Genomic DNA, 25,774 nt, shown 5'->3' with positions numbered 1-25,774 from the left:
CGCTGTTACCTGCATCACTGTATACCTTCTCACCAACACCACTACTCTTACAAACTGTCTCACTACCACGTACATCAATGCATACCTTCTCAACAACCCCACTACTTTTACAAACTGTGTCACTATTACCTGCATCATTGCACACCCTCTCACCAACCCCACTACTCCTACAAACTGTCTCGCTGTTACCTGCATCACTGCATACCTTCTCACCAACCCCATTACTCCTACAAACTGCCTCACTACCATCTACATCGCTCCATACCTTCTAACCAGCCCCACTACTCCTACAATCTGTCTCGCTGTTACCTGCATCACTGCATACCTTCTCACCAACCCAAATACTCCTACAAACTGTCTCACTACCACCTACATCGCTACATACCTTCTCATCAACCCTACTACTCTTACAAATTGTCTCACTTTCACCTACATCACTGCATACCTTTTCACAAACCCCACTGCAATCTGTCTGACTGTTTCCTGCATCACTGTATACCTTCTCACCAACACAAAGACTCTTACAAACTGTCTCACTACCACCTACATCACTGCATACCTTCTCAACAACCCCACTACTCCTACAATCTGTCTCGCTGTTACTTGCATCACTGCATACCTTCTCACCAACCCCACTACTTTTACAAACTGTTCCCACTACCACCTACATCACTGCATACCTTCTCACCAACCCTACTACTCTTACAAACTGTCTCACTACCACCTGATTCACTGCATACCTTTTCAGCAACCTAATTGCTTCTACAAACTGTCTCACTACCACCTACATCACTGCATACCTTCTCACCAACCCCACTACTCCTACAATCTGTCTCGCTGTTACCTGCATCACTGCATACCTTCTCACCAACCCCACTACTCCTACAATCTGTCTCGCTGTTACCTACATCACTGCATACCTTCTCACCAACCCCACTACACTTACAAACTGTCTCACTACCACCTACATCACTGCATACCTTCTCACCAACCCCATTACTCCTACAAACTGTCTCGCTGTTACCTGCATCACTGCATAATTTCTCAACAACCCCACTACTCCTACAAACTGTCTCACTACCACCTGCATCACTGCATACCTTCTCACCAACCCCACTACTCCTACAAACTGTCTCGCTGTTACTTACATCACTGCATACCTTGTCACCAACCCCACTACTCTTACAAACTGTCTCACTACCTCGTACATCACTGCATACCTTCTCACCAACCACACTACTCCTACAAACTGTCTCGCTACCACCTACATCACTGCATACCTTCTCACCAACCCCACTACTCTTACAATATGTCTCGCTGTTACCTGCATCACTGCATACCTTCTCACCAACCCCACAACTCCTACAATCTGTCTCGCTGTTACCTTACTCGACGCCTTCCTTCTCACCAACACCCTTACTCCTGCAACCTCCCTCACTATCGCCTTCATGCATATGTTCTTTCTTTGTACATTCATTATGCTCTACAGCTTCTTGCAATATATATTCCTATTCAGTCACAACCAACTTTTTCAACGTATATTCATTTCTAGTAGCTTCCTCTTTGTTTAACTTTTCAATGTTTGTCATATTATATACATATATAGTAACGTCATTTGCCGCTTCCTGATCAACAGTATATCTTGCATAATATATATATTAATGTCAGCCTATTTACATGTACAAATGACCAAAGACAAAAATACTGCAAATAAATCTAAAAATGTATTTAAAACACACTTTTCAATATCTGAAATCTTTTTTTCTTTTCTTAATGTAACAATTGCTTTCCTTGATGTAACAATGAGATCAAAATTCAGGATCTACCTTGCACAATGGGAAATATAACTATTTACTCTTTCGCCAAATGCAAATGTTTAACTCCAGCAAGTATTGCAGTTACATCGGGACTTTATTATACCGCAAGTACATCACATCTTTCAGGTTTAAAATATAATTTTATACATTCCATCATGTAACAAAAACTTTCATTGATGTAACAATTCTTAACTATAACAGTTTCTTTTTCACTTACTGACAATAAAATATCTTCTTTTTTTCAGAATTTGAATAACCAATGCAAAAAACATGTTCAAGTTGTAAAGCCCCTTCCCTTCCCCCCCCCCCCCCCCCCCCCCCATTCTGTTGCACTAACAGAACATATTTGCAGTATTTTGTGTCATTTATTTCCTTGACATAACAATATCCGCTATGTAACAATTTAGTCAATAACTGATATTTTTATTTAGTACTGCTACACAGATGCATGTGTAAGCGCTCTAGCTCTGATGGACGTATATTTATCTACAAGTGTATACACATAAGAGTCAATGAAATTAAAAAATAAAAATTCTACGCAGTAATATCATGAGTTAATTTCCTTCATGTAGCAAAATCACTCCTTGCTGTAACGACTTTCGCTGTTATATCAAGGATTGTTTCATCAAGGATATATTCCACTTTAAGTGACCTTTACATTACACAGACTATGCACATGTGTTCAAATTTAAAGTGAACCCTTTACACATCTACACAAATTACTTGATGTGCAATACATAACATCATTACTGTAAATGTAAAATAGATCATGATAATTACATCAAGGAACTATTAGAATTATACGCAGTTACCTGGATACTATAATATTTCAATATTTTTATCGCATCAAACACATGCTGTTGTAGTTGGCTGCCATATTTGTTTTGAGGCTGCTCTTCAAATACGAGGTGCTAACCCGTCTTTTAATACGGGAACTGACCTTGTATTTAAGGATTTAAGCAAACTGTTACATCACTGAACTGACTTTAGGGTACAAAGAATATGAAACAAATAACGTATTAAATCCAAAGATATTTTATGTTTTTATAGTTTACATTGTGAAAAATGAAACTGAATTTCATTCCAGCTGAAATATAAACTCGATATTTCGCAATTTGTCCGACAGACAGTGTCACATTTAAAAAAAATTTTTAGGGACAATGGAAAAATGCTAATGCTGACACTTCTATCAACTTTACTGAATACTTCCTTCTACTTAGGGTAAATATTTTTAATGAAACATGCACAATTCAATATTGTCCATACCACCCAAAAGAAAATTTCCTGTTGTCTACGCAAAGTTAGACATAATTTCACCGGGACAGGATTTTGTTACAAAAAAAAATATATTGACTCTTACATTTCAAAGCGCTTTATTACTGTGCGATACCTATACTTGGACTTTATGCGATATTTATTTGTTATCCTTTTTATCATAGAGTCTTTGCAATGTTTCAGGGCAATATCCAGGAATAGCCCCCGGGGGGAAGTTTTGCTGACAGCACTATTTTTGATCGCTGTATACTGTATATATGTCACTGATCTGGACTACCTGGACGCTTGCTTTTAAATATAGTATCACTGTATCATCAATGTAGACAGCCATTGAAGAAAACGTCCCGGGACGTTTTCTTTGCATGCTTTATTCATTAAGATTCATTCCCTAAAATGATTAATTAAGCCAGATACTGTCTTAAATGGAATGAACGTGGATAAATAATGCATAAAAAGAAAACGTCCGGGGACGCCTTTTTCTTTTCAATGTAGATCGACTGCCATTGAAGAAAGCGTCCCGAGACGTTTTCTTTACATTCTTTGTTTATTCACATTCATTCCGTAAAATGATTAATTAAGACAGTTACCCTCAAAAGAATGCCAAGCCCCATTTTTTCTGTAGCATGGAGGCCCCCGAAGAAAACACTCTTCAAGGGGGAATCTTCCCCTTGAGTAGAAATAGAAACAAATAATACTTATAAACAGGTTAAAAAATCGTCGCTGTATATATAACCCAGGAATACGTCCCGGGACGTATTCCTGGATTTTATATATAGTGACGAGTTTTTTCTATACTTGTGAAATAAAATATATGTTGCTACTAAAGGGGAATATTGGCATTGTTTTGGGGAAACTGTCTTGAATGATTCAATTACGGAATGAATCTGAATAAATAATGCATGTAAAGAATATGTCCCGGGACGCTTTCTTTCAATATAGATTGCCATTGAAGAAAACGTCCCGGGACATTTGTTTATTAAGATTCATTCCGTAAAATGATTATTCAAGACAGTTACTGTCTTAAATGATTCATTTTACGGAATGAACGTGAACAAATAATGCGGGACGCTTTCTTTCAATGTAGACTGCACTTAAACATTTTTGGTATTCAGTGTAAAAGTTCAAAACTATTTTGAAAGCGAAAAAAAAGCTCAAAACACTGCATACAGTACAGTGTTTTTTTTTCTTGTTCATCACGGTACTATAGAACAATGCTTATAAAATACTCTATTCTAATGTTGATATGTGTTGTCTCAAACGAAAGTATGAATCTGTTACATGCGTATACAGACATCAAATTCAGTAAGGATAAAAACACTTTAAATTCATAAGACTGTTTGGTAAATTTTCCCATTTATTGCCATATGTCTTTTTATGACATAAAACATAGTCATTTAACTTTAGTTTTCAGTAATTTTTGTCTCATATATTTGTCATAGATCTGATATTTGATTAACATAGTAGAGAGAATCATTGAAACTTTTCCTTTTTATAACTTCCTTTTAAGGCTGTAAACGTTTGTGCAAAATTGAAAGTAGAGCTTTTCTAACAATATAACCATGCATATTCTTTTTTTTTTTTTTGGACGACCGCTTTAATAACAATTTAAAAGCAATACAGAACTTAATTGCAAGAAGGATGAAAGAAAAATGAAGCTCACATGAATAGCAAGTGTTTTACAGCAGTGAGACTTTTCCAATGGTAACATTATTCCAAACAAAGTCTGACTACAAATACATTTAACCTTGAATCATTTATGACTTTTAGAATGTTTAATATGAAAATAGCGCAAATATCAGTTGTCTTACCTGGTAAAGTTTGTATATTTTATGTAGTTTATTTTACTCGAAAATATAAGGAACTCTAGTGTTTATTTATTGAAACTGAATAACATTTCTGTCTGTAGTTTATCGAAACAAAACAAATGTTTTAAAAAATATCATTTTACAAGATATGTTTCCATAGGACTATAATGACTCCGTCTACTGTCCGCGTATGGTTATATGTTACTTGTTAACAATCCTGTCTTTAAATAATTATACTTTAATGTTTGGGGATGGGTGCCAATATGAGGAGGATAGTGTAAAATACTACTAGAAAAAAACACTAGATCATCAATGAAAAAGAAAAAAAAAATGTAGGGACGGTGAATCCCTAAGGAATCAACCAAAGACGTAAGTAAAACCACGAAAACAAATCTGGCCATAGGAAGAAGAGGAATAAATGAACAGAACCATGACAATCAATAATTACAATTATTCATACGGGTGTAACTGTCAGTTTTTTTTTCGCAGTTGATTTCTTCTCCGTGGAAAAAAACAACCGGTTAAAAAAGATCAATCTGGTTGATTTTCCCGCTGGTAACATGACTTGTTGGTCTCTCCCCCTCCCCAACCCCTGGTTGCTTTTGGCCAACCTTTGATGCTTTTCTCAAACCGTTTGACTACAATAAAAAGTGCCTGTTCTGAAGAAACGACTGGCCACTTGGTTCTCCCGACCCAAACTCCTTACACACACCAGTACAATAAAACTCGGATATAGCTAACTTATCAGTAAATTGGAAATTTGTTTCTTATAACCGAAGTTCGTTGTATCAGTAAAATTAACAGTTCGTTACAGGGGGACGTTGCTACGTACTAGTTCGTTTGATTTAAGGTTAAATAATTTATTATTACTTTTTCATTTCCGTTTAATTATTTCTGCTTTCTAAAGTGGCAAACTTTTTTCTTTAACGTATCTTTGTAAAAATACTAAGTTAATACCATATACATATGTGTTGTCATCATTACATTTTTGTACAAAGTACCAACAAAAGTATTTCAAGCTTTAAATATTTTCTTCTTCTGGTACATTTTGAACTTTGTACATATTTTGAAGACTGGTAACATTTTTGAGATAAAACAACCGATTCTTATTGTTGCTATATTCATGTCAAAATTCAAATTTACTTTGAAATACTGAAAATAAATGATTCGTATAAAATGATCACAATCGCGCATCTAAAACAGTTCGTTATAAGGTATTAACTTTTACGCATTAATTACTGCTTTCGGACAAAAAGACGTGTTTGCTCTAACCGTGTTCTAGAGGCAGATTTTAATACATTTATTCGTAAATGAGGATAAGTAATTGTTCTTTATAAATGAATATTTTGCTAAACATGGGTTTTCTATATCTTAGTTTTACTGTATGTGTAATCTATTATGTATATCTGAATAACAGACAGGGATGTTAGAGAAACGTACTACTTAGTTCTTTCCCCCTATTGTGTATACATCTCCACATAACAAAATAACAGAAATAAATGGTGGCAAGAAACAACCGACTACTTTGTTCTCGTCTTCCTTTTTGAACTTTTAGACGTCTATAATAATGTCAATTTTAATGTCCAAAAACGTATTTTTCTTTTAATATGTTACAAATCACGAATCAATTTTGAAAAACAAAATCTCAATTTTACATTTTTGTATTGAAATGTTGCATTAATACTAGCTGATATATCTTCAAAGTTTTGTTTACTATTAATTTTCCAATAATTTGTGTCAAAATGACTGAAAAATACAAAGGAAAGTTATCCACACTGAAATCATTTTTGACGATAAAATCAAAATCAATTAGATTGAAGAAGTCCCTATCACCTTCCTCAGCGTTCTTTGGATTGATACATAATTTTATTACATGACTGTATTCTATTGCTTCTCTGATTGGCTGAAAACAGTTCGAAAAGTAATGAGTACATATCATATCAACTTATCTTGGGTTATAAATAGTACGAAAATAAAAATAGATCGACGTAGGTGCTTGGAAAACCAATATCAACCTGATTTGGTCTAAATTTATTCCTTATTTCTTTATTAAAGATAAAATTGTAATAACACGACTGACTATACATTTATTCATGTAATAAAACAATTATTGACTTTTACATAGGTTGATATCAGGATTTATCAACACTCAGAAAGTTATATTCACCTCGCCTTCGGCTCGGTAAATATAACTCTTTTCGGGTTGATAAATCCTGATATACAATATACAATACAATACAATATTGGTTTATTTGTAATACAAGGCCACCGGCCCAAAATACAATCAATATGGCATTAATTATTGTACAATGTAATGACATTATATTTAAAATGTATTCTTTAACATTCTAGATATACTGTTTGAATATAACAACAAAGTTTATTGAGTCTGGAAGAAATTTACCAAAGTTTTATCATATTGCGAATGAAAAAGTAAACACTCAAAAACTGTTCTATGTAGACTGTTAACATATCTTATAGATATTGACAGAAATGTGTTGAGAGACTGAGTAGGACCTTTTATACTTGAAATACACATAATCGATACAGAAGTTACAGTAATTTACTAGAATTAGTAACTTTGTATTTATTCTGAAAAAAGTCAGATATTACATCAATAATCACATAGGTAACGCATTATTATAACATTTTAATAATAATGATAACTGTTCACGTACATCATTTTTAAGCTTTGTCTAACACAGCTTAAGGAGTTTGTATTAATATTCTTTTAAACAGAGTTTATTTAAAGCAGGTTCCGTTAACACTATTCAGTCTGTGCACATGTGCTTATATCTGTAAGATGTAAAAGTTACTAATTTAAGTCTGATATTCTCGACTTCCTTAAGTCGAAAGCGTTAACTAAGAATCTCGAAAGTGAGAAAATACTGTCTGTTTCACACTCACTCATTATTCTTATAAACAGCTGTTCACAAATTATCGAAGATGTCCATTCTCGTTTAAAGTATCTTTCTCTTAATGTATGGTATAGCGGACAAATTAATAGAAAATGAATCTCGTTTTCAATAGTGTAAATGTTCATACTATGGCAATGTGGACAAAATCTATAATTCCTATCAATTTTTAAATGTCTTCCTTTTTCTATCATAAGAGCATGACTAGAACATCTAAAATTCGACAACATATGTTTTTGCATATACGTGAGTGGTAGAGATAGGTATTTCTCCGGGTTAAAGGGAGCACACTTATACAGTTTATAAGACAACGATTTCGACGAATTGTTAATGTCCGAGGATAACGACTGGTAAGCACATCCCTAAGTCTGTTTGTAAAAAACTTGTAGGAAAACCGACGGGTCGCCAACGTCGTTTGCGATCCACACATAACCAAATCCATACTGGTATAGTAAACGTTTTATATAAGTTGCCCATGTTATGCGACCAATTTCATCTAAACGTTTTAGCATGAAATAGCACTGTTTGGGGTACCTCTCTCTTGACATATGTAATAATTTAGTCCAGTATTTGACACATTTTGAAATGTAAGTTACTGACAACGGATATCGTCCACATTCACTAAGGGCAAAGAAATTTGCAACATTTTGGTTCATGCACGCTAGTTGTTTACAAAAACGGACTTGTACTTGTTCGATGACTGAACATTGTTGATATCCCCATATCTCTGCTGAATATGTTAAAATCGGTTTAACAGTTGCATCAAATAATTTAAATGCGTCTTAATGGTTTAAATAACCAAAGTGTTTTTGACATTCAAATATTGCGTTTACAGCTTTATTCGCTTGTAAGGCCAAAGTTTCTTGGGTTTTTGACCAACAAAGTTTCGGTGTAAAAAATGAACCGAGATACTTGTACCAAGAGACAACTTCGATTTCTCTCCCTTTATATGTCCATTTCTCGTTTCGTCTTAAATAACCACCTTTTCGAAAAACCATTATTTTTGATTTTTCTAAGTTTAGTTTCATCCCTGTTTCATCGCAAAAGTCACTGACGGCATTAATTTGATGCTGAAGTTTTAAAACTGTTTCTGCAACCGTTGACACGTCATCTCCGACCATCAATGCAAACACATCCGGTATGTCATTTCTAATAAAAATTCCGGTACCACATTTCGTTTTTAAGAAAGTTGATAAGTCATTGATAAAAAGTGGGAAAATAATTGTCGAACTAACACAGCCTTGTTTTGTACCAATTTCGCACGGGAAAAAGTCTGTGATACCGCCATTTGTTTTAATACAAGATTTCAGCTGGCCGTACATTGATTTAAATACTAACAAAAGTTTACTATTTTCATCAATACCTTTACGTACTAAACTATTCCAAAGCTGAGTATGTATACAGTTATCATATGCTTTCATATAATCAATGAAGAAAACATAGACACGTCCTTTCCTTTTCGATAAATACTTTTGTATTATAGCTTGCAAATTAAATATATTGTCTACAGTGGAATAGCCTCGCCTAAATCCTGCCTGAGATTCATCTTTTACACAGTTACTTTCTGCCCAGAATGTAAGACGGTTACTAAGGATTTTCATGGACAATTTACTCAGACTATTTATTATCGAAATTGCTCTGTAATTGTTTGGTTCGATCTTTGGGCCCTTTTTGTGCACTGGGGCGATCAAACTCTGACACCAATCCGGCGAAAATTGCCCGGATGAAAAAATTTCATTAAATAGCTTTTTAATGTACGGTAACACTAAATCGATTGTGCTTTTGTACATTTCTATACATATACCGTCAACTCCTGAGGCACAATTATTTCGTAATGAACATAGGCTAGACTTAATTTCTTCTTCACTAATCTCAACATCTAGAATTTCACAGTCACGCTGTTGAGTCATATTTTCAAATATTCCTAATTGCTGCGTCTCGTTGACATTACTGGTATTTTAAAAATATCAACCTATGAAAAAGTCGATAATTGTATAATATTGTTTTATGATTAAAGATAATTGCTATGGAAAAGGTTGATAATAAATGCAACTATGACATTTAGATTTAATCAAACTTATAACTATGTAAGAAACTTTAAACATTTCCCTTCTAAGATGGATATACACACTAACAGACACAAGCGTAAGCGACAATTAAGGCCGTCTTGCACCCCTGTAAATACCCCCCCCCCCCCCCCCCCCCCCCCCCCCCCCGCCCCCCCCGCCATTCTTACAATTATAACATTGCATAAAAAACGTATTAGTTTTGTGTAATAACTCTTGATAGATACAGTTTTCTTTCATTTATCACACGCTTCAACAGTAACATCGGACGCCAGACACAGTCTTTTACTAAAAATAGTTTACATTGGCCTAGGTATACTAATACACAATGTTTCCCTTATAAACTTAATGCAAATCAAAGTTGTTAGTTTGATCATGGCGCAGAAACAGACTGAAAGGGTCTGTCTGACAGTAAATGTTTTTGTTTTTCATCTTCATGTTTACATCATTTAAATTTCATATAACTGTTAAATTTTGTCAGAAAATATGATTTAAATGTATACAAACTTTTACATTTACAGATGTGTCTTCAAAGGAGACTGCTTTAGAAGAACTGGCCGTAGTGGCGAAAAAGTATGTAGTATTAAACTAAAAGTACGTCCAGCCGAAGTGTCGACGAGAGAAATTCAAAAGGTATGGCTAATTAGTAATTCACATTAAGGATGTATTTACCCTATAATTAGAACGCATGCATCACTGAAGTTTTCAGTTAACATTAGATAACAAAACATAAAAAGTGTTTCAATAAAATTTAATATTACTGTACATAGCATATGATAAAAAGTCGTACTGATTCTTAGGTGAAGCCAGTTTGTGTCTAATAAATATTAACAAGGTTGTTGCAGTTTTTAAGAAATATTATGAACACTGTCGTCTAAACATTAAGCATTTTGGATATTGGAATTATCATTTAGTTTGTAACTTAAAAACTTACTTCTATGTTTAAAGGGACTAACCCACATGTTTTTAGACGAAAAATAATTTTTCTCAAAAATCCACAAGTGAGTACTCTGATAGTGACTAATGGTACAAACTAACTGAGATAAGATTGGTGGAAAATATATTTTTTCTTGCATTTTTACCAAAACTTTTATTTTCTCCTACTCTATCGTTTTTCAGTGTCATATATACATTCTATGCCTAACTTGGCGGAAATGAGCATGTTGAAGAATTAACCCAAACTGTGGGCGAGTAGTTATAAATAACTTTAGTCACTTATCATTGTGAGTAAATTAATTATTCACTAATTTTATATTACCACGCTACAAAAATAAAAACAATAATTATTAGGTGACAGGCGTTAGTATTTGGCAACAGAACAATAACACGAAAATTCAATTTTATCTCATGCAATGCCGTAGCACCGTAGTATCCGTCATGGAGAGTTGGATCATCAGTTTCTGAAAAAGACTGATTAAAGTACTTTAATGCAAGCATCAGTGAAAAATCTTGTCTAAATGATAAATATCTGTACAGCAACACATGGCATCTGAAAACAAACTACACCTCCTAGAATAAAAATTGGAATAACAGATACATCTGAAGTTCAGGCTGTAAATGCTGACAAAGGAGGGAGGGTGGTAATAAAGCACACAAATCAACCTTTACTGCCAAAAAATTTGCCACGAGTGAAAATTGAATTACGAAACTGCAATAAAACGAGAAAATCATTGAGTCCAAAAATAAAGCAGGAAACTATAGACCTTAAAAAACAAAGACTAGCTTTATATATCCTATATTGTATAGTGAAGAAACAAGACGCATAAGTAACTATGAAAACGGTGAATGATTTTATTTGCTGACTTTTCGTTGTGAGCAAATTAATTTTTCACCAATTTTATGTCACGAGACTACAAAAATAACAACAAGTATTAGGTAACAACTTAAAGGTCAGTGCCACTAACGGCACGACCAATGTCTAAGTTGACATAAAATAAAGGTGAAACTACATGCTGCACTACTGACTTCTGTAAATGTTCTAGATTTAAAAAATTAAATTAAAAATTCTGAGCACCACGTTGCTTAAAATATACTAATCTTTTGGATGTAGATAGCAATGCACATCCTTATTTTTTAGTATCACTCTCAATAGATACTAATATGAGGGCGTATATGTTCTCAAGATGATCGTGAAACAGATAACCATGTGAAAATATCAAAATTCTCGAAATTGACGACTTGTCAGAAACTTGGCCCAACCACATTTCAACGGTCAACGCCACAAACGGTACGACCATAGCTCAACGGTCAACGCCACAAACGGCACGACCACAATTAAACGGTCGACGCCAAACAAACAACGGCACGACCACAGCTCAACGGTCAACGCCGCAATAGGCACAGCTACAGTTCAACGGTTAATGCCACGACCACAATTTAACGGTCAAATCCACATACGGTACGACCACAATTAAACGGTCGACGCCAAAAACGACACGACCACAGTTCAACGGTCAATGTCACAAACGGCACGACCACAGTTCAACGGCTAAAGCCACAAACGGCACGACCACAGTTCAACGGCCAAGGCCACAAACGGCACGACCACAGTTCAACGGTCAACGCCACAAATGGCACGACCACAATTTAACGGTTAAATCCATAAACGGCATGACCACAATTAACGGTCGATGCCACAAACAGGCACGACCGCAGTTCAACGGTCAACGCCACAAACGGTGCGACCACAATTTAACAGTCAAAGTCACATACTACACGGCCACAATTAAACGGCCGACGCCGAAAACGGCACGATCGCAGTTCAGTGGGCAATGCCACAAACGGCCCGACCACAGTTCAACGGTCAACGCCACAAACGGCCCGACCACAGTTCAACGGTCAACGCCACAAACGGCTCGACCACAGTTCACGGTCAATGCCACAAACGCCACGACCACAATTTAACGGTCAAATTCACATACGGCACGACCTCAATTAAACGGTCGACGCCAAAAACGGCACGACCACAGTTCAGCGGTCAACGCCACAAACGGCCCGACCACGGTTCAACCGTCAATGACCGCAGTTCAACGGTCTACGCCACTGTTGGCACGACCACAGGTGAACAGTCACACCATTAACGGCGTGACCAAAATTACCAAGGTAAAACTAAAACAATATGTGATACTTATAAGATCAACATCTGTAAAAATACTAAAATTATATTAGATTTAAGGAAATTAACTTTAAAATTCTAAACGCCTCATTACAATAAAATATACTTATCTTACATAATAGCAACATTTGCTGCACTTGACAATGCACAACCGTCATTATCACTCTGAGAAAAATGTGTAGCTACTGTTGTCGTTATATTATGTTGTTTTTTTTCATGTTCTTAGATTTATTGATACATAATATATGGAGCACTGCGCAAACCAAAATCCAGCACGGGAAAAACACCAATAATCCAGGAAAAGTCTAAATAAGCATAATAAATAGGATCTACAGACAGATGGTGATATCTGACTTTCGATCAAATTTAAACATAAATCCACCAGGAATCAAATATTCTAAAGCAACTTTTTAATTATCCTTGAATTTAACATAATCTTTTTTTGACATACTGGTTTAATACACTCAAATCTAAATTCAGGCGTTGTTTACCAGAAATGTTTTCAGCAACCGATAGAGGAATAATATTATGAGATTTAGATGAAACTTGGTAGACAAGTAATTCATGTATAGCTTAATCCACACAACTTTTGTTCTTTGATGTAAATTGATTGTTTCTCATCTCAAAGAACGGAGGATTTTCTGTAAAAGGAATTGTATAATCTCTCTCTATGAAAGTTAACATTTCATTATTGGAAGGCTGGAATGTATCTGTCAGAAACAACAAAGAAAATTTCAGCCTGTCTTTTACCGAAATATTTGAATGTTTATCACTGGCTGTACATTCGATAACCCCCCCCCCCACCCCCCCCCCAAAAAAAAAAAAAAGAAAAAAGAAAAAAAGACGACTATTGTAAAAACTCAGATTCTGTATTGAAAAAGGAATGCTTATCATATGGTGTAAACGCATCCTGATTACTGCTTTTCGGCGGTCTCCGTTGTATTTGATTGTTTGCGACCTGAGGCTGCCACGGGTCTTTGCTTGAAGTTGCCGGGTATTTCCAAGAGTCCGCTTGCACATCCGTTGGCAAAGTGTCCCAACTTGCCACACTTGTAGCAGACGACGTCTTGCTGCTCGAAGGGGCGTTTTTCTATAAGGATCGCTTATCCAAAGATCTGAACCTGTTTTTAAAATTTTAAGCTGAAGAACGAAAATTATTAGAAGACAGATTAAGAGATTTTTCGATTTCAAGCTTCTTTTTAGCACGTTCCTCTGCACGCCTGATTCTACGGTCATCATCAGAGTTATCTGCGCCATCAAGATTTTCGTATTCCTCAGTTAGCCGATCCGGCATCAGAACTGTCAGCTATATGGATGACTTTGTTTCTATGCATTTTAGAATCTTTAAATTCATCACGTAAATCATTTTTAAGCTGTATCTAACACAGTTTAAGGAGTTCGTATTAGTATTCTTTTAAACAGAGTTCATTTAAAGCAGGTTCCGTTAACATTATATAGTCTATGCACATGTGCTTATATCTGTAAGATGTAAAAGTTACCGGTGGCGCCTCCTCGGCGTCTGTTTGCGCTTCCTGAATGTGATCTAGACTTAGCAGGGCCCGGGTTTGACTCTACACATTGTGCAATAGTAGAAAGAATAAACAAATTCGAATACACAGGCTTATATTGCCTAATTTTAGAGTGTCAAGTCTGTTCTTACATTTGTTCGGTTGACTAAAGCTGCCTATTCTAGCACGCCATACTTCTGAAGAGATACCCATGATAACAAGTTTTATAATCAAATGTTTATTTAACGCCGCTGGGCATTATACACACAGGAACGTTGATAGTCCATACACCATTCTACACTCAAAATAATTCCTAATTGGTCAGTTTATATTGTATTACTATTTTGTTAATAATGCATGTTTGAAAGAAACATTTGGATATTAAAATACTTGATGTAAACTAAAGTTACACTATGTTCATGTAGAGATAAAATTTCATTTAGTTCAGCAATTGTCATTAAATAGTAATAGGCCAGTTATATTACTAGAAGAAACCTCAAACGAAGTCCAACATAAAGTTTTATTGATGATTTATAATCATGAGTTCCTTATGCAATACTGGAAAAATTCCTAAAATGCCATACCAAACTCTGAAAATTAGGTGATATTTTTCAAGGACAGCTTCTTTTAGATCTTCATTAAACAAAGTATTGCAAATGTGTCTGAAGTAAAATGGAAATGAAATATGCATGTATTAGTGTCTCCTTATTCCCATGCATGCATTAGATCATAAAGCAGATCAAAAGCATTTTATAAAATAATTGCTGTGTTTATGAATATCTAGCAGATATGATGTTATGAAGTACCCCACCCATCTGCAGTAACACTGTGAATTCAATTTTGTTTTCAAATCCCGTATGAATGTTTTTTTTTCTTTTTTTCTGACTTTGAGATGCACAATCATGTTTGGTATATACCGCTTTAACTCCAATGCGGATGACTTTGTTTTAGAAAATATAGATGTAGAAATTCTATGTTCTAAATTTGGACACCTATATTTCTGAATTTCAGAATTCCATGTGCAATATCTCAAGAATTAGCCATGATATTTTTGACGACTTTCTTTCTGTGCTTCATTTCCTCACATACTACCAAATATTTGATGTATGAATTATTTCAAACCCAAAATGACAAATAAATGGGGTTACCCATATGGGGCCTGAAAAAAAAAAACCCCAAAAAACCACAAAAGTTGAAATGACCAGACTATAGTTTTGAATACAATGTAGTATAATTTACAATCCTATGTTAACTATAAGAACACGTATCAAACTCCTTTCATTCTTTTAAATTTCTGCTTGAATATTTTAGTGATATAAACATAGGCGAATAAAGGTTTCTCCCGTCAGTCTGTCTATCAGAAAAATGACAAAAATTAAAATACTCTTTGATAAGACAATGCAATATAGCATTAGTAGTTTCACAATTATTTCAGCGCTAGAAGTTGTCTTCGAAATGCTCCGGACTCAAGGTCTGGCAAATCCAAAAATCCGATCGGCTCATAACACACAGCCAATGGTAACTTGTGAGACAAGGAAACAATACATGACACCGACGAGAGCTTGTGCAGAAATATATTGGTGTGAAATGCAGATAGTGATATATCAATCATGAATAAGAGCAGTCGGAGGAGAGCAGTGCTGGGCTATTCAGCGATTCGAAAAAGGCGTCATTATTTTGTAAAACAGTGTTATGTAACATGTAAAGTTTATGCCAATGCATCATAACAGACAAGTGTGTGAAGTATCGATCTATTTCTATTAATCAGTACTGTGATACCAGCTTATATACACAAACATAAACCAAACATTGCGAAGTCGGAAAAGGGACATAATTTTGTAAAGAAGATCAAAAAGTATGAAAGAAAGCCGTACTAGTCTGGGACAACCTCTTTAACGATGAGCTATATATATAAACATGATCCCCACAAGAACCGATGTAAGTGAATAATGTTCAGAAAATGAATGACTAAAGCGTTTTATTCCAGAACATCGGAAGACTATCAACCTTTTTTTCTGACGATGAAGATTTTTTAGATGTTGTTTACGATTATGACATAGTTTTTCTCAGTGAATTTAGGAACGTAGCAAGGACAATATCTGCATGGATTGATATGAATTCTTTTGAATAACTAGAATATAAACGTTAACAGGTGGAAATAGGATGGGTTGTGTTTGAATGTCTCTGTTTCATAGACATTTTCTAAATAAAATATTGAAATGAACGATGATGGTGTCTTCTGGGTAAGACTGTGCGATCTATTTTCATTATGAATTTGATGTATTTCTTTGTTTAAATCATATTCTTCCTAGTAATTATATTTATTTTAGTGTGCGTGAAAGTGGGTTTTATAAAACACTTGAAATTGGTTTCCGAACAAACTCAGTAAGTTAAAATATTTGTAACTGGTGACCTGAGTGCAAAATGCGGTAATAAATCCGATATTTTAGAAGAAGTAGTCCATTTCGACCGTAATATTTTTTCAAATGAAAATAGCGCTTTGAGATCTTATTGAATATTTTGCCTGAGAAAATCACTGGATAACTAGAATTATTAACCTATCCAGAAATAAGCCGTTGGATTTGTGTAACAGAACCGATTTCGCACCAAAAACCTGTACATATTGACTTTAGGTTTAGATATATACCATTCTAACACGACCAGCAAATAACCTACAAACATGTAGAGAAAAATATATCTCGGGTTAATCTGCAATTAACCACTCGCGTGCAATCACGTTATCCGATCCAGGTGCGTATCACGGCCGTAAAAAGCAGTTACCATTTTTTCTAGCATTGTTGATATTAGCATGTCGTGTTAGAATCGAAATATTAAGTTCCCAAGTGTGATTTATCTTAGAATAACCCGAGTTTTTCGTTCTTTTGCGAAACAATATATCACGAAAGCCTTCGTTATATATTTCTTCGCATAAGAACTCAAAACTCGGGTTATTCTACGATAAACCACGTTTGGGAACTTATTATTTCTTAATTAATCAACAGTTGTGAATGCATTAATACTGATGTGTTGAAATCGATTAACGAATATTACAAAAGGTAATTAATTATAGAGAAAAAATTGAAAATTAAATTTTGTACATGGATATGATTGTAAATAGTATAAATAAAAATGAGAGACTATCTGATATTAATATTGAACGCAAAATCAGTTAGTAATTTTGGAGAAACAAGAAATAAAAAAATTCTAACACGATCCGCAGCATACATGAATCTACGACAAAATATAGCTGTTCTATTTTACCCTATGACTGTAATATAAAGATACCGTTTATATACTCATTTTTCAGCGCTAAATGGTAGTAGCTAATATAAAGTACATAATTTTTATGAGACAAACAATTACTAAGTGATAGATCTTTTATAATTTATAGGAAATATTCAACGTGGGAAAATGTTTGTCTTCTTCAAAACCGTCTACCGATAAGTTGCATATTCAACATCAATGTCATCAATATCATCCTTACAGTTATATGTTTAGGAAATGCATTTATGTTTGAAAAAATCAAATTATCTCGTTCGCACGACATCTTATCTCGAACGCACGGCATATAACCTCGTGCGAACGACATCTTATCTCGAGCGTACGACATCTTGTTCAGATGCAAAAAATTAAATCATATAATCTCGTGCGCGCGACATCTTATCTCGAACGCTCGTCATATCGAAGTTTCTGTACTATACGCGAGTTTTGATAAGTCTTATTTGAAAAAACCGATAATCTTGTAGCTTTGATCGTTAACTTCCGTAAATTTACGTCCATCTTCGAAATTTAGCGGAGGGCATAATCCATGTTTTCAATAAAACCGATATTTAAACTGCCTTAAGCTATATCTAATTAATGGCTCAATGGATAATCTTGTTTTACTATTAAATGCCTCTGATGGTAGGAAAACTTCAGTAAATATCTAGGCCAAAGGATATATAATTATTTAACATTTGTTCAGATTAACTAGATATTAACATTTCTTCTTCATAATGCTTGTTTGAAACGCGTTCTACCTTCTTCTTTTTTTATTTGTAAAAGACGCATTCTCTTCTATCAAAACTAACGTTGAATAATTCTTCTTTTTCTGTTTTAATTGATAAAAAGCACATAAAGTGTCGGCGTGAAAAAAAATGCAGATTTATCACGTTGTAGTTTTTGCATACAATAAAATAAGTTTATTGGTAATATACTGTTTGTTTAAAACACGATTTCCTTTTCAATTTAATTAAAGTGTCCTACAATATTCATATGCCGATATATTTATTCTTACCTTCCGCCTTTATTTCTTTAACATAATAAGCGACGGTATAATTATGAGATAATTAAAATAGGACTGACATCCAGATCGTTCGACAACAAAAAGAGAAACTATTTAGATATCAGAAAATTAATAGGTTTTCTTTTATAAAGTGAATGATTATAAAAGTTATGGAAACACATAAGAATAATTTGTTTTTTTACTATTTTTCCGTTCAAAATTGAAAAACGTTTTGTTACGGGATACCGGAGGTAAACTGCCTGAATAATAAAGCTTTATATTTAACGATTTTTAGACACATGTATGTATTGTTCAAGTCCGCAAGATAATTTTATTGCCGCGGCAACCCGGGTTCGATTATCGACATTTTTATTTGGCATTTTAAGATAGCAAGTAACAAAAACTCATGTTCAATATATTTAATTTTAAAGAAAGAGCATTTTTAGTCAAAATCTTAAGGTCAGTGCCTTAAGATTTGACATGATTATGCCATTTATTCCTTTGCAGTAGGATTACGATTTTTCCAATTATATAATTATACATGAGCAACTAAAATTTTAAGAAACTTTATTTGTATAAATCTAGAATTGAAGTAGCCGGCAAAAAGCATAGTTTTTTTTAACTAAAGAATAAAACATTATTATTACTATTGTATAGATTTTTATTTTATTGCTGCAATTAAATGCATCTTTTCTTTCAACGAAACATTTTTATTGTGTACAGTGTCGTAATAGTGCACACTACCCGTTATTAGTCCCAATTTATGCCTACTTTACACATTTTGATATTTTTGATCTCTGGTTGTGGTGATTCTGATGAACATCTGAAAGATACGCTTCAAATATAATTATATATCCATGGGTCTAAAGAAAATAATTCGACATATTATCAAGGTGACACTTTCTCTTAGAACATACAAATTCATCTGTTTGTGTCATTTTTTTTCTATAAAAATCCTCTACCGTAACGTTAACCATTCGTTCCGTCTTTCACCATGCATTTGCAGTGTCGAAACATGTGATGACAAGACGTTTTCAACAAGTTTAAATCAATTTTAGAAAAGAACAAAAGAGCTTAAAATACTGATAAATAATTATGATCTAAAACATAAATTAACTTGGGGATAAACATTTATCTTTAGATCACAAAGTCGCTGTAAACGCCTAAAGTAATCGAGTCGTTTAGAAATTTCCGAGCCGGTCCGAGTCTCAATTCTAAAAGTAATAGTGACTGTATAAAAGGCACAAAAGGTAAGCGGAATAATAAAAATATTTATTGTATTTTTACAGAGTTGAGTCGAGTAGATCTAATAATTTTTCTTTGAAACATCACCAAAGCAAAAACGAATTTTTTCCGTATTTTGCCCATTATGTCAATGAAAATGACCCTAAATATTGTCCAGAATTAGACTTTTACTATTGACTTCAATGGAAAATAAGGCGGTAATATAAACGGTTCAAACGGTAAACGTCTTGTTGACGTCATCGATGTAATTACGTTTTGTCCAAATGGGAAAACCGGTGGATGTGATAATATACAGTCACTGTATGAACATTTAAGCCCTTGTCACACAATGTATCCCTATTCTTGCATATATCTTCGCACATATGTTGCGCTCTTGGTATGTTCCGGATAAAATGAAAAGAGGTGTAATCATAAATCTTCATAAAGGTGGACAAAAACGTAAAGATGGCCCGAATTGTTACAGAGCGATTAGCTTAACATCAGTAATTTTGGATTTTTTTTAAATGAGTGTGCTAAAAAGGTTAAAACATTGAATGTTACAGAATTTAAGTGATCAGCAAGGCGGATTCAAGAAAAAATCGGCTGTTTCATGAAGTCCTTCATGACTTCGAGAGTTTGGCAATGAGGAGACCCATCTTAGTCTGGTATGTGATTGATATCTGTCAACAGATAGAATGTTGCAGGATGCAGCGACCAAATTGAGAGGAATTCTACTGAGTGTGACTCAAAGTCGTTTACATCCAACCCAGTTAAACCCGCTGACATCTAGAACAATATACAATTCTGTTGTAATTCTTAAGGATCTATACGGTTGCGAACTGTGGAACAACTATTCTAAAACGAATTTTGATTATTTGGAAGTAGCTCACAGATTTTTATAATTCATGTACAGTAATTAGAAGTTAACACAAGCACGGACCTCACATTGTGTGCGTTAAACATAGGATCCATTCAAAGAAGCCACAATTTCCTGGCCAGCTGTGTCGACTGCCGGTTAATGTCTTTTATGAAGCATGATGAACAGTATACTGGATTTATGACGGACGCTAATAGTATTCTTCAAAAGTATAATATGCTTCATGTCCTGCATGACTATATCGCCAGCGGACTATTTCCTGGACAGTATAATTGGCGTTGTTCTTTAAAATAAACGAGCGCGGGTTGAAACCCTAACAAGTAACTGTACAAGTGCAGTATATAATAGAGGTAGATAAACCTAGATTCTTCCATCAATTTAATTTGGTGTCGCCTTACATATATATTTCATGGCATATTTATCTATTTACTATATTTTGATTTAAAACACTGTTGTGAGCGGGACGCTTTGATGTCTAAATGTAAGATATTCCAAACATCTGGACCTGAATACAGAAGTCAAACTGTTTGAACAGTTGTGATTGCGTATTAGGTATATGAAATTTTCTGTTCGTGTTTGATCGTAGAATTATGGAGGTGTCACTTGTCATTTACTTTTGATTGTACATATTACAGAAATAATTTGGCAATAGATTATTTGCGATTTTGAACATAAAACATGCTTTCTGATAAAACAGACTCTGATCAAACTGTTGAATGTTCAGACAATTTAGGGCTTGATTGAAGTCTAAGTATCTTGATCCTCAAATAGTTCTACATGTAGTTTTTGTAATATAATACTTTTTTTTCTGAATATTTTTATTGATTGTACTTCACCACATTATCAGCAATACTCTATACACGCTTGATTAATAGCTATTTAAAATAGATGCTATAGTTTACATCATGAAATTCCCTTATCATTGAAAGTAACCAAATGTAAGGAAAAATACATTTGCAAATTACTTTAAAATGCGAATCTCACTTAAAATCACGTTGTATGTAAATACCAAGGAGTTTTTCACTTGGACTTTATTTGATATACATGTAGTGCAATTAAATATGTGTGTTTTTAAAGTATAAATTAAGCTCTTCGTTTTAGTATAAATAATCATTTTGGAATTGCACACTCTTTCTTGTGAAAATACAGTCTTATTACTTCGTCCTCTGTTGACGGCGGACACCGAAATATGTATAATTATTTTGACAGGTTTTCGTTAGATGAAGACAGTTTTTCAGAAACTTATATGATTTTTTTTAATGACTTATTTTTATTGTTTCTGTACCGGAATATTATCTGCTGGAAATTTGTTTAGAACTAATATTAATCATCAAAGTCCCTTTATCTCTTTATTGTAATCTCAACACCGTCATTCTCGAAGATGAAATTTCCCGAGTATTAATTTTATCTTCCTTTCTACTTTCTACTTTTTCTATTGATGGTGCATATAATGCAGAGCGTCATTTTCTGAAATGTATATATATATATTAAATTATTGTGAATAACTTTTTTCTAAAAGCCTTTTGTATTTCAGGTCAGAATAGAATTTGAGCTACTAAGTTTACATTATCTTGATTGCTTTATAACCTTAATCAGCGATGATGGCATGAGTTCCACCACTACAAAACTGACATCCTTTATTGAAACATCACCTCGCAAAGTATGGAAGCTAGGTGATAGTTCTATACAGGCCATAGAAAAGAGAATAAAAGGTAACTATATTAGATTTATTGCAGAAATTAAGTAAAAATGTTGGAAACCCAAATTGAAAAAATAGAGTTATGCAATATACGACAGTGTAAGGACATGTGATTGTTTATGTGACAAATTTCTAACCTCTCGTGACAAACAAATTTAAAGATGTCAGTAGGTTTGGTTGTTTAGAGAAAGATAACTTGAATCTATTTCATCTACTTTTGATCTGAACTTAACGTGGTCCGTAGAACATAGATTCAAACCTTCGCTTCGGCGATTTATGTTGCGGCTGTCTTTAAGTTTTCTAGGAATGTCGAATAACGGCAAATTTTAAGGTTTTGTATTCTGGTCGTCAATGCTAAACGTTTTCTACTTGCCAGACATCGAGAGGTTGATATCGGAACAAAGCACCAGCAGTTATAGTCATACAAGTTATTTTTTATTTTTCTTTCATTTTGGAACAGAAAAAAGAAAATACTTCTATGTTGTTTTATCAATATGAATTTATTAGGCAAATTGAAAATGGCCTTAACTGAGCTGAGTTTTGCCGAGTTTTGTAGTATAAACACAGTAAAATAACACGCTTTGTACTATGCTTTTAGACCAAAAGTAATAGTTTTCGGTTAGATTTAATAATTCTCTTCAATAGATGTATTTTGTCATGGTTCGAAAACATCAGGACACTTAAATCTATATCAGTTTATCATTATTTTTGCATTTATAAAAATCGCTTTCTCAGACGGCGTTTAACGTTAATGGTATCGTATTATTGCATTAATTTGTTCATATTCCTTTCTGTTTACTTAACTCAATATCAAGATAGTTGACGCAAAAATTATCTGGAAGTCAGTTTATTTCTTGTTCAGATGAATATCTTACCCATCATGATTTGCTGATCATGAAAGATTTTTAGCCTATTCACTTGTAAGAATATTTCTTCTTAACAAATAAACTATTTTTGAAAAAAAAAATTATTAATATACAATACAGTAACAAACAAAGAATTTGATTATTAGGAATATGTAAACATTTGCGATAGCGCATAGATGTATTCAGACATTGCAGAAAGCACGCACTTTTTTTTTTATAGAACTTGACATTTTGCGAGTGTTCAATGATTAAACCGTGTTAGTGCATCTTCTCCTGTAATGAATTGTTTTGTATGAAGTATTGTTGCGGATGTTGTCGCCACTTTCCGGAATGATGATTTTTATGGTGTTCTTGTGAATTCGTGATTCTCCATGTAGAAATAATTACTCAAGCTACGCCCTATTGAAACTATTCCGTATGCAAATTACCTGTTCGTCTTGTTTAATATGCAATACATGGTTCTGCTATATATGGTTAAACTTAAGGGTAAAATTACCGATTGTAGCGATAATTTTACATTCATTTTCATTACATTGCGTGTCACCGAGCGCGCATAATTAAAACTACATGTACTAGTATCTGTAAAGTTCATAGTTTGAGTAATTCTTTTCATTAAAGGAAACTTTGAAATGTAATATTTTCATGAAATTTTCCCCTTTGAACAACGTGCTGTTAGTGAAATGTCATGCGAAATGCACGAAAACCGAAAATAAAATCCCCTGTGTTTTGCTGATCTGAACCAAGGGTTCTCTCTGAACTATTAGTATAGGTGGATTGTCAAGCGTTCGTTGTCACTTACCCGTCGTCAACATTTTAATATTTAAATATCGTCTCCTCCAAAATTAATGGTAAGAATTACACCAAACTTAAGGACACTTGGCCCCTTAAGGCGCCACCAGAGCTAAAAGTAGAAAAAACTTTAAACGACTAATTCTATAAACAACTGAATAGATATTTATCAAACTTGGTCTGTTTAATCATTGAAAGGTCTTCTCTAAATATGTGCTCAAATTGGGACACTTGTGCCCTTTAAGGGCACACGAGAGCTAACAATTGAAGTACATCTAGACTTCTTGTCGAGAACCGCTTGATAGATCTTCATTAAACTTGGACTGTAGCCACTGCGAAAAAAGGGTCAATATACGGGAGTGTACGGTCCCGTATATTTCGAAAATACGGGCGTATACGGGATGTATATTACAAATATACGGACCTAATATACGATCCCGTATTCGGAACATCTAGTATACGGGAAGTCCGTATATTTGTCATGCATATACGGGATCCCGTATACGCCGAATATACATAAATGTATATTTCCCGTATATATGCAATATACGAACTTTCCTAAAAAATCCCTAGAAATGGTGTTTATTCGTGTCCTGCTTTAACATAAGTTTCATTTTCATGTATTCGAAGGGTCTTGAGACTTTTTTTCCCGTATACTTTCCGTATTTTAGAATATACGGAACACGTATACGAGCCTGTATATTCTGATTATACGTAGTATACGGATCCCGTATTTTTGTCATATACGGACTGTGATTGCATCTAATATACGGGGCATATACGGACTTGTATTTTCTAATATACGGGCTTCGGATTTTTTCCGTATACGCATGATATACGTAGTATACGGATCCCGTATTTTTGCCATATACGGACTGTGATTGCATCTAATATACGGGGCATATACGGACTTGTATTTTCTAATATACGGGCTTCGGATTTTTTCCGTATACGCATGATATACTAAGTATACGGATCCCGTACTTTTGTCATATACGGGGCATATACGAAACTGTACTTCTTGATATACGTGCTACGGACAAGGCCCGTATATGCATGGTATACGCAATATACGGATCCCGTACTTGTGTCATATACGGAATGTATTTGCATCTGATATACGGGGATATACGAACCTGTAGTTTTTGATATACGGGCCAGGTTTTTCCCCGTTTATGCAAGATATGCAGAGTATACAGATTCCATATTTGTGTCACATTTAGACTGAATTTGGTTTTCGTATTCGGGGAATTCACGGACCAGTATTTCTAAAAGATACATTTACCAGACTTTTCCCGTATATGCGTGTATAGTATACAAATCCCGTATTTTTTTTTTATGTAAACTGATTTTGTATATGGGCACACACTGAAAGATGACAAAATGAATGTCGGTGATACCTACAGCAGAATACGGTATGTTAGAAAAAAACAAGACAAAGACAGGGTATGAGAAAAAAATCATATTGTTATTAATTGGAGACATGTCAGATTAAAACTAACATTTTATTCAACTTAAATACTTTTTAAATCAGTTTTTCAAACGGTTATGAAT

The 25,774-nt window shown here is 34.1% G+C and overlaps 1 protein-coding gene across 2 annotated transcripts in view; it reads left to right on the top strand.

Moving 5' to 3' along the window:
• The window catches only part of LOC128554282 (uncharacterized), a 43,257-nt gene extending 20,002 nt beyond the window's left edge, over positions 1-23,255 (top strand). The window contains exons 2-3 of one of the 2 annotated variants that reach the window (XR_008369568.1): positions 10,400-10,511; positions 15,937-17,357. Coding sequence is in view for 1 of the 2 variants with exons in the window: in XM_053535539.1 (XP_053391514.1) it covers positions 10,400-10,511; positions 22,401-22,613 (325 nt within the window). In the remaining variant the exon portion in view is untranslated. Of the gene's footprint in view, positions 1-10,399; positions 10,512-15,936; positions 17,358-22,400 lie in introns of those variants that run through there. The other variant, XM_053535539.1, reaches the window with a different exon arrangement.
• The last annotated feature ends 2,519 nt before the right edge of the window (positions 23,256-25,774 follow it).

Source organism: Mercenaria mercenaria, unplaced genomic scaffold (genome assembly GCF_021730395.1).
Source record: "Mercenaria mercenaria strain notata unplaced genomic scaffold, MADL_Memer_1 contig_4902, whole genome shotgun sequence".
NCBI lineage: Eukaryota > Metazoa > Mollusca > Bivalvia > Venerida > Veneridae > Mercenaria > Mercenaria mercenaria.
The sequence above is the reverse complement of the archived record's forward strand: the minus strand, read 5'-3'. Positions and strand labels throughout refer to the sequence as shown.